Consider the following 10,517-nt stretch of genomic DNA (forward strand, 5'->3'; position numbering starts at 1 on the left):
GAAAATGAAGTGTAAATAAGTCTCTAAGGTGTAAGTTCCACTAAGGTCATGCTTAGAAGTACTTGAGTTCAGCTTTGGATATATTTCTTTTCCAAAATCACTGCTCATGAAGAAATACTGAGGAAAGCTGAAACTGTGACTTTTATTTTGGCACCTTCCTACTATATTGCTGCATCTCTCTGGCAAAAGGGAATATACTGCATTCTTACACCTGCAGTAGCATTTTAGTTATGGATGAACTTTTGAAATGAGTCTTCTGATTGCCCTGCTTTCCCCCCCCCCCCCAAAAAAAAAAGGGGTGATTTGGATATCATTGCAGAATAGCCATGGAGCATGCTAACTCTATTCCTTTAGGGTGAAGCTAAAGAGGAATTTGTGCTCCAGGCTTCACCCACTGTGCTGCAACCAGGCTAGCATGTCTAGTCCCCAGGGCTGGACAAGGGCCCTGAAACATAGCCAAGCTATGTGGATATTTGGTCCTTGGTACCAGTCATGCATTTTACACTGCATGACTTGCTAATATACACATAGCCTAATACTTCTAATACTCCAGCCCAGAATTGAAGACATTCATTTCACATGTCAAATGCTTTAGTAAACAGGAAGTTCAAGAACCTAATTAGTTGCTTATCTACCCCTAGCCCTTTTTTTCCTTTTTAAGCAGGGAAGAGTCAAGCTGCTCTTTGCTCTAAGCTTGAGCTTAGAGCTTGATAATGGTATTTCCCTTTTCTAAACATGGCCTTCCACTTCCAATATAGAACAACCAACCACATAAGAATAACAGTTTTTTTAATGATAGTTTAACATCCATAATACAAACAATAAGTTAAACATAGTAAAAATATTTAAATAAAACTTGAGGTTCCAGCCCTCTTACAAATAATACAAATCTATTAAACAAAGACAAGTTTAAAAAAATAAAACCAGCATATCAGTCTTAGGGAAAGTAGCTTCCTTACAATATCAGTTAAATGAATGGACAATAGTTTCTGACATTTGATATCTGCAGCATTCAATAGGTATTGATTGACCAGAAGTTACAAAAAGCCTTTGAGTGCTTAGATCCTCTTCTAGGTGCATACATACATGCAGAGACATGGGAGACCCAGACACCTTCAGATGTGACCTGGTAGTCCAGTCAAAAATATATGATTTGCTTCCTTGTATGACACACCTTAAGTGGAATGCATTAAGAGTTTTTATGCTGACACAGCTACTGTTGTTATCCCTAAGATTTTAAATATATGTTGGGAGTACAGGACTGAGCTCCATGTGCCAAGTATTGCTTCAGGCTAGACTTTAGTCCTCCTTTGTGCATTAGTGATAACTAATGCTGATGCAATTTCTTCAACTTTCTAGCGCAACAAAGCTTGATCGCCTTCTCCATATTGGTTTTAATAGAGTAGATTTCTAGGCCTTCAGTCCTGGCATTCTTCAGTGTGATGAGGTGAAGGAAAAGTTTTACACTGAGTCTATGTACAAAATGCTAACTTGAATTAAATAAGTTAAAACTGTACCAATACTTCTGGACCACACTCTGGTTCATAAATGAAGCAGGCAGATAACCTGATATGTACTGTATCATGCATGGGAATACTCATTTAAATGTTAAATATTTTAGTTTCCCACGGAGTGGTTTTCAGGTAATTCAGAGTAGTGAAATAGTATGTCACTGCATCTCTGCATCAGAAACACTCGTATGAGTGGCAGACAATGTGAGCATTTGTAACTAAAGCCTCTAGTGAGGAAGATACATGACTCAACTTCAGTGACGTTCAGGACTTCAGTGTCCTGGCATCAATATAGGCTTAATCTCATTTGTTTGGTGCAAGTACTTTGACTCTATGTGGAGAAAAGGTCAGTTTGGCTCAGGGAGAAAACGACTTTTGGTATGTACTGCATTCATGTTGGAATCAATCCAGCCAAGGTATCGGGTAACTCTGGTGTAGACACCGGGCTTGTTTTCCTTTGCACAGCCATCTCCCCAGCTGACAATCCCATAAAGCGTCATCCTGCCATTGTGCTCGCAGACCATGGGGCCACCGGAGTCTCCCTGACAATGGAAAGAGAATATGTTAGCCTGTTTTCTGCAGATGAAGCCTTTATCACAGGGTCTCTGTGACTATTATTTTTCTAAAATGGAAAGAACTAGCAAACACCTATGAATTAAGGTTTAATTTTTGAGCACACTGCATAGATAGAACAGAATGCTCAGCAATTAGCTGCGATTAGCACATGGTCTATAAGGTAAGACATTCTCCAGTCCACCCTACCTGGGCACAGAGGGAATAGTTATCTTGCACAAAGTGCTCTGCACTATGTTTATAATCACAGATATTAGGTTAGTTACTAAAGGTCAAAGCTAGCATATGCAGTTCTATATCACAGAGTTGGAATCAGTTGTCTCTGCCCATTGGCTGTACTGAATTCCCTTTAAATAAAAGACTCTTCTGGCTAGCAAAATTATAAGATATCAACAGCTGATCAGTGCAATGTAGAGATTAGGGTGGAAAACATGATCTAAGATAGTTTTACAAAATAAAACTAGTTTTTACCTTGCATGCATCAGTTTTCCATGTGGAATCTCCAGCACAGACCATGTTGTCAGTAACTCTGATATTGTCATAGTATTCATGTGTGCATTTTCTCTGTGATATTAAATTCACATTAGCTGACATCAGTCTTTGAGCGTAGTAAATGTCATCTGCAAAAAAAGGAGGTATTTAGACTATTTTCACACTCCAAGAGGAAAAAAAAATACTGCTAGTCTTCAATAAAGAAATTAACATGACCTTTCCAGTTGTGTTTTGGGGCTCATATTTCCAGTTTATACAGCATTGTTTTACTTTAAGACTTATTCATTAATATTAAGAGTGAAAACAAGTATTCCAAATGCAAACTGTAAAATTTATCTTAATTTTTAGAGAAAGAATTTGATGACAGTTTTTAGAGCTAAATTCTGTTCAGATGCAATCCTTGCTTAATACTCCAACATAACTTTCAATTCTTCCCCTCCTCACTCTTATCAGGGGGGACTGCATTTTTTTTTTTAATCTTTGTTTACTTTAGATGGTTGAAAAAAGTGAGAGAAGCATAAGATAGAAAATGCCATGGACAACTGAAGATAATAGCAAAAACAATCTTTCAAAAGAAATACACATGGGGAATACACAATAGCAGCAGGGAGGCTTTGAATCATTTGCAGATCATGGTATAAAAGGCAGCTTGTTTACATGCCCAGTTTATATAATTGTGTTTATTTTATTTGACTCTGGTGGGTCTTGGTTGTTACTAGCATTAACAGTCACAAATGTAACTGGTTTTTAAGAGTGACTACAAGCAATATTGAGTGTTGTAAGGTAATCTTCATGCATTTGAGGGGAGGAAGACCACCAAGTGAAGGGCATTGCAGTAGCACGTTACTATGAAAACTATTTCTGACTTTTAGAGTTAAAGCTGGATACTCTTAGAGCAATGTGATATGCTTCTGTATGTATTATGAACTATGTGGCTTCAGTGTACCATTCCTGAAGTACACTGTGCCTTGATTTTTATCTTTTGAAGAAAGAAGAAACACCTTACTGAAATCTGTAAAAACAAAGTCTGGAACAACACAGCTTTGGTCAAGTTTTTCACCTTTAAGATAGAGGCTTTATATACTAGGCAGAGTAATGCTTAATAGTTTTCCTTGTTGTATTTAAAATATAAGAGGCTGCCATGTTGCTTGAGTACAGCTTTGGTAAGAGAAATTATTCACTTACAAAAATCCTGTTTTCCATAGCCAGAAATTTCACACTGGGTATCGTCTGGTAGGTAAAGGTTCTTCTCTGGCAAGCAGACTGTTCTGACATATTTGGTTTCTACTGCACACTGTCCAGAAGTTGTCTTTATTCTTATCAAAGCTACATAAAAAAGGTCAGAGCAGATCAGTTAGATTTGTAAAGCAAGTTTTTCCCTCATGATTTCTTTGAAAATGGAAGCATCTGGTAAAGTGATTACATCTAGTTCAGTTATATCTGGTTGCCCTCATCACTTAAGGAATGACACCGGTCATTATCATAGTGAAAACTAAATTTTTCCAACATTGAAACGGGCAAATATCCCAACTTGAACTTGCTCCCTGGAAGGATAGCAGGTGGGAATAACTGGGGGAAGATTTCTCTCAAAAGGCATTTTCAGCAGCCTCTCACTGTTCTAAGACCTCAGTTTCCTGACTGGCTGTGAAGGTTGGCCTCTGGTGCCCTGCTGAAGAGAAGACAGTTTCTACTGCACCACTCACTAGAAGGGCTTAAGGAACTATTCTGAGTCTTTTTTCCTAATGGCAGGAATTTGGAAGGGGTGGTAGAATATGTGTCAAGTACAAGAGTGAGGGATCTACTTCATTAAGTTACAAAAACCTATGTCTATGCTTTTGTTGGTTTAGAGAGGGGCTTATGAAAGCTGTATTTACAGGGTTAATTCAAACCACCTTTATGTAAGTGGAAAAATCTTACTCACTGTAAGCCTAGTTCTCAGAAGCACCTGGCTCCTGTTCCCCTTCATCTGTTCTTTGGTTCTAGTTATTTTAGTGGAAGTACACCATAATCATGTAATCTTCACAGCTATCCTCAGTGCTTTAAAGGCTCATGTTAAGATGACACTTACCAATATCATTCTCATTGCCACCTGTCTCATCTGTAAAGTCAGGGTGAGAGATGATCTCATCCACCATGAACACTTGTTCTTTATTATCAGTAGCATTCAGTATGGACTTTCCGAGGAAGACTTTGTAGGCTGATTTGTGTTTTGACCTGAGTGAAAATAAAGAGATTCATGAAGACTACTTGAAACAGAAGTCAGTGGTCCTTGACCTCACTCTAAGAGATCATGTTTAATACTGAAAAGCAAGATTTAGCTTTGAAGGATGATCCAATATTCTGGACTCCTGATTTGCCATTTTAAGTCAATATGAACTAGATGTTCAGACATTTTGAGCTGCACATCTACCTGACTGCTGCTAGTGCCAGGCATTGGCAATGGGATTTTCTCCAGAAGGCTAAGAGAATCAGTTTTCCACAAGGTATTGCTAGGTGTATTGTTCTTAAAAGTTATACTGAAAGGTGATGAGCTGTTAAATTTGAGGAACAGCTAACAAATTGGAACCAAGGTTTCATTCTGACTAGATTGTTTAATTTGCATATCCATCAAAATGTTTGCATTTTGCTAGCTCATTTTGCTAGACTTATGCTCTCAAAGGCTTATTGTTCATGGCTACTCTTCATGTTTTGAAGAGTCAAAAAAAATAGTCCCAGTAGCATAGATTTTCAAGGGTGTCAAGCTTTGCACAGTGAGTATTGCGCAAAGAAATCAGTTGACAAAAGTCAAAAATAGGACAAATGCAGAGCTATGAAGTACTAGAACTTACTGAGCATGGAAACAGTGTGCTGCTGTAAGCACCCAGCAAGGGTCAATGAGGCTGCCACCACAAAGAAAATGGTCAATGCCCTTTGTGTTTTGGAAGATGCCAGCTATCCAAGGCTGAGACTCAACCTCTGTGTGACTTCCACTAACAATCTTGAAGTACTTGCTGAAGCTCCTTTGACCACATGTGGGCTCTGTGAAAGGAAGAATTTTGTTGAGATGTGCTTACAACAGGCAGATACCAACTTTGTCCTGAAATCAGTTGTCTTGAAAACCACTGTGGCTTACCACTTTCTTTGCGACACTTCTGTATATTGCAAGGTCTTTCTTGAATGCTGAACCCCTTTTTGGTGTAACACCAGGGCCTGCTCCTTCCATTGGGATTTCTGGAAGATAAAGGAAGTGTTCTTTTCATAAACACAGTTTGTAAGTGCTAGTATCTTAAAATTCTAACTGTTCCGAAAAGGATAAAGATTTCGAGATATGCCAAAGAAATTAACTTACAAGAGGACACATGTTTGATCGCAAAATTGGCAGTTCATTTTGTTATAGCTGGTACTTCTTGTAGGACCATTACTGTAGCATTCCCATTCTGGGAATTTTGCAGTACCATCAACTTCAGTGAAAAATGAGAACTCTAGACACTTCAGAGAGCCAAGTTTCCAATATTTCTAATCAAAATTCATCTCCAGAAAACTGTAGTGCTCCTTTGATCATGTACCATCACTACAGGCACTTCTGGGAATATGTGACAACAGAATATATCACAGGAAAAGTGATACATTAACTTACCTGCAGTAACTGTGTTTGCCCAGTCCAAGGTGCAAGGCATTCTTCAAGTCAGTGTGGTAACTACCCCTCCTGATTACTGAGGGGAGGTCCCATGGCAGACATTCCTTTTCTGTTGCAATTCCTCTATAGTCCTCACCATTCTCAGTGTAGCATGTGCTGTCAGTGTCTGCAAAATAAATTTAAGCTAGCATCATGTTCTTGCTTACAGTTGTTCTGAGATAGAAATAACCATATGGATCCATGTAATGAAACAAAAATATTCTTGCATTACACTTGAAAACAGATGATGCAAAATCTGGACTGGTTATTCTTATTAAATTTGTTTCATATTAATGTTCTGCACCAAGTATCTTATGTTTTAAAGCATATATATTGCTTGTTTAATGGTTTCAGTAACCATCACAATTTAATCAGTTCTTCCTGCACTTTTGGACACTCCCAAACAAATTCATTGTACTTTACAAACTGAAACATTAGTGAAGAGGCAGAGACAAAAAGATGTCAAAGATCATGACTTTGCTCCAATAACCTATTTCTCTTTTGCCTAATTATCAGTATAAAGTGCTAAAGAATATCCAGTCATACTTTTATCTGTAGTACTTTCAATTGGCATTTCATATTCATGATTTGCTTATTTTTTTTATAAATCTTTTCAATAGAGTAAGTTAGTATTAAGTAGGAAAAGATGGATACTCTACCAATTTCACAGTTAATTCCACTGTATCCTTCTGGGCATAAGCAACGATTGATTCGGTTAAAGAGGTAATAGGTAATGCAGGTTCCTCCATTTAAACAGTTGCAATCTACAAGTGAAAGACCAGGAATCAGAGTTAAAACAGTTGAATAGCATTGTAAAGTGAATTGTAGCTGCAACCTAAATGATAGGAATCGTTAGAGTCTTCCTTGTATGAATCTGCTAATTGCAGGTTAACAAACTGGTTTTAGGCTAAAGTAGAACTGGCAGATATTTACCCTTGTGTTGTGATCCGTATTTAAGTTGTGGCTTGTAGTGCTTCTTGCTGTAAGCCTAGAGAAAGAAACGGGAAAAAAAGGCATACAAATTTTTAAGGAAGCAGTTTCTTTTGTGGTTTTATTTTCTGCTAATTTTTATACAACTCTGATGCCTGACATTATGGGCCCAAGCTCTATTCCCTATTGCAGACCTTCTTGTTCAGCAGTTTAAAGTTACGTGCACATGGTTACCAGCTGAACCTGCTCTGTGGAGTCTCCTTGTTGACTAAGGAGGCAGAACTCTACTTGAGCAAACCAGAGAAGAAAAAACAGAAAACCCCCAAAACCAAACTGGGCCACTGCATCAGGTCAACACTGTGGTTGTATATCTGCCACAAAGACCTAAGCAGCTTTCAAGGGTCAGTGTCCCTAGAACAGAGGGAGGCGGTCTTCACCTCTCAGCCACCAAGCAGTGCAGCATAGACCCAGCTCCCTTTCTGTTTCTGGTGAACTTGGTGCTCCATGGCTGTGCATGGAGTAATAGCCAGCAGATTTACACAACAGTAGATTTGACCTGCATTTCAGATCACGCATCTGGAGGATCTGACGTACAGGCTGGACTTTTACTCTAACGGAGAAAGAGAGAAGGTTAGGCTTTCCCAGAGGTCGAGTGGGCTAGCCTGAGCTAAAACAAGTCATGTTTACAATATAGTTCCATAATTTGGTGAATGGCTCTGTTGATAGATATCAGCTGTCATACAAATCAATAGTCAAAATATTCAGTCAGATCTGTTGCTCCTTTCTTAACATCACACTCTTTCAAGTAGGGGAAAGTGGGAATTTAAAGCCCAGTATCCGCCTCCATGAAAATCCAGCAAGTTCTTAGTACTTGGTGTCCAGGTTTGAATTGCATTAAGAAAAATATAAAAGCTACTGCATTATGTCCTCCTCATTTGGATTCTCTAGAAGAGATCCTAATGTGGAACAGAAACGCAGAAGGAAAAACAGAGCTCCAAATGTTTCATGGAGGTATATATGCAGCAGATGCATAGGTATGTGCAAATGCAGCAAAAAGCAGAATGCTAGCAGAAAGTCTAGTTCACTGTCCAAAGCAGAAGTATAGTCAAAAACAGGAAAAACAGAAGTGGTTCCAAGTGGATGGCCCCATGTATTTCAAAACTTACAGAATCTAGTCGTGTGACAAGTGTGGCCAGAGTTACTGTGCAGATGATGAATAACTTCATGATGTTAGGTAACTTCTCACTTTGTTCCTCTTCTGTCTGTATTATTTTGATTCTGAAAATAAAGAGGAATTTAGTAACATGTTGTAGCTTGAAGTGCCAGCTTGCTCATTTCTGTTGTGTTCATTTGGTTTCAGGACATGTCACACAATTCAGTTGACAGAAAAATAAAGAATTGACTTAGTGTGGGCTATCTGCTTATTATCCCACAATTTTATACATTTATAAATACAATCAGATTTATTATTGTTCAACTGAAGCAGAGACAGGGAAATTGGAAAAATCCACATAGTAGTTACTGCAGTATAGACTAATGCAGTTAGTCTAGAAATTGGCAGATTTATTTAGTTGCTGTGCAGTGGTGTGTATCTATTTAATTTGATATTACTACTTTTTAACAAGATTTCAAGAAGCACTTAACATCTACTTCTAGGACCAAAGGATCTGAAAGGGAAAGCTCCTTTTCTTCCTGGTACCTCCATAGTTGCTGACTGGAGCTTTTTGACGCTGGGCATTTGTGTAAGCCTGGCCATCTCATTTAGTGCCTCTGACCACTGCAAACTCTTGAAAATCTGGTCTTGAGGTTACCTCCTCACTTGTTTATAATATTAAAAGGCTAACAACATATTCTGTTTGATTTCTTTGTATGCAGCTGCCTCTTGTAGCCAAGCATACATAGCAATCTTCACAGAAGTGACAGTTAAACTAACTCATAAAAGTGATAGAGGGAAAAAAGCTATGAAGTACTAATTTGCCCCCTTTTTTAAAAAAAATGCAATGTAAGTCATGGGAATTTAGTTGTTCTTGAAAGAATTAAAAAGTATCCTCAGTTTCAAAGAAAAGAAAAACTGAAGATGCCTGGGAACTTTGGTTAGTTTCACATTAGCAAGTAGTGCAATGCAATAATTAGGAGAGGACACACAGAACAGAGTTGGCACTGACAACCTGCTCTGCACTATCTGCTTGAGTTTTGTCCCATGGACTGAGTGCCCCCTGATATTTGAAACACATCTTTCATTTTTGTTTGTTCGAAAGAAATAGTTTAAGAACTCTAAAACTATCCCATGGTGTGACCCAAAGCATGGGAAATGGAGAGGATCAGTAAATTCATTAAAAAAAGCCAACCTGATCCAAACCAAAACACTAACATAGATGCACCCTTTGTTTATAAGCAATGCAGGTTTCATAATGCAAAAAAGCAAATCATGCCTCCAGTACTCAGGCATGCACACTTTTCAAATTAAGTTTATATTGCAGTAGATGTATTTTTCTCTTAAGCTCTGATCATGTTAAGATAATTATTTTAACATATTTGGCAAGTAAGCAAATAATTTGTCACTCATTACTATAATTACTTTCTCAGGCCCAACCCTTAGCATCACAAATAGCAGTGCAGCTGATTTCTTATCAAAATTATGTTACATTGCTAAAATCTGGAACACAGAACAGATCTTTGCACTGCTACAACGTTAGGATGCATGCAATTGGGATTCGCTTTAATTTAAAGAGCCAGCAGCGGGTTCTGCTCTCGGCCGGACTGCCGCCTGGCAGCCCGCTCCTGCCCGCGACGTGCCACTTACCACCCCGGCGACGCGGCGCGCTGCAGTGCCCGGCACAGGCTGCTGCGGCGGCGGCGGGCGGGCGCTATAAAGGCCGGGCCGGGGCGGGCCGGGGCCGCCCCCCCGCCGCCGGGGCGGAGCGGAGCGGAGCGGAGCGGCTCGCCGGGCCCGCCGGGTCCGCTCGGCGGCGCCGCCCGCCTTCCCGCGCCGCCAACTGCGAACGCCTCGGCGCAAACAAAAACTCTAGGGGTGACTCAAAGGGGAAATTTCAAATGATGCTTTTTAGTTTCGGAGCAGGGGCGAGAGAGTGGCCGGGGCGAGCGAACAACGTCTCTGTTGCTTACAGCTACGCAGCATTTGAAATTAGATCTCTGTAATGAGTTGCTTTGCTTCATGTACCATGATAGGCAGCAATTTCGTAAGAAGTATTTAAAAATTGAAAGAGAAACGTGAGTGACAGCTGGGAAAAAAATGACTAGTGTTGAAACATGCCTAGAGACATGAACAAGTGATGTTGTATTTTATTCATATTTATATGGCGCTATCCATAATGAAAGAAACACAAGTGATTTAC

The 10,517-nt window shown here is 39.3% G+C and overlaps 1 protein-coding gene across 1 annotated transcript; it reads right to left on the reverse strand.

The window, feature by feature from the left end:
• Positions 1–772: 772 nt before the first annotated feature.
• On the reverse strand, positions 773–10,113 carry PLAU (plasminogen activator, urokinase). Its single transcript, XM_026094892.2, has 11 exons — positions 9,965–10,113; positions 8,328–8,439; positions 7,165–7,219; positions 6,891–6,995; positions 6,193–6,358; positions 5,689–5,786; positions 5,405–5,594; positions 4,645–4,790; positions 3,762–3,902; positions 2,556–2,704; positions 773–2,053 (listed from the first exon to the last, which is right to left on the reverse strand). Exons 2-11 carry the CDS (start codon positions 8,385–8,387, stop codon positions 1,859–1,861), a joined length of 1,305 nt encoding a protein of 434 aa, XP_025950677.2. The 5' UTR covers positions 8,388–8,439; positions 9,965–10,113; the 3' UTR covers positions 773–1,858.
• Positions 10,114–10,517: the final 404 nt, after the last annotated feature.

This window comes from Dromaius novaehollandiae, chromosome 6 (assembly GCF_036370855.1).
Source record: "Dromaius novaehollandiae isolate bDroNov1 chromosome 6, bDroNov1.hap1, whole genome shotgun sequence".
NCBI classification, from domain to species: Eukaryota; Metazoa; Chordata; class Aves; order Casuariiformes; family Dromaiidae; genus Dromaius; species Dromaius novaehollandiae.

Coding starts and splice junctions, on each gene's coding strand:
- PLAU (XM_026094892.2), bottom strand. CDS start 8,387: ATGAAGTTATTCATCATCTGCACAGTAACTCTGGCCACACTTGTCACA. Junction 7,220..8,327: donor TTGTCACACGACTAGATTCT/GTAAGTTTTGAA, acceptor TTCTTTCTCTAG/GCTTACAGCAAGAAGCACTA. Junction 2,705..3,761: donor CTATGGAAAACAGGATTTTT/GTAAGTGAATAA, acceptor CTTTTTTTGCAG/ATGACATTTACTACGCTCAA.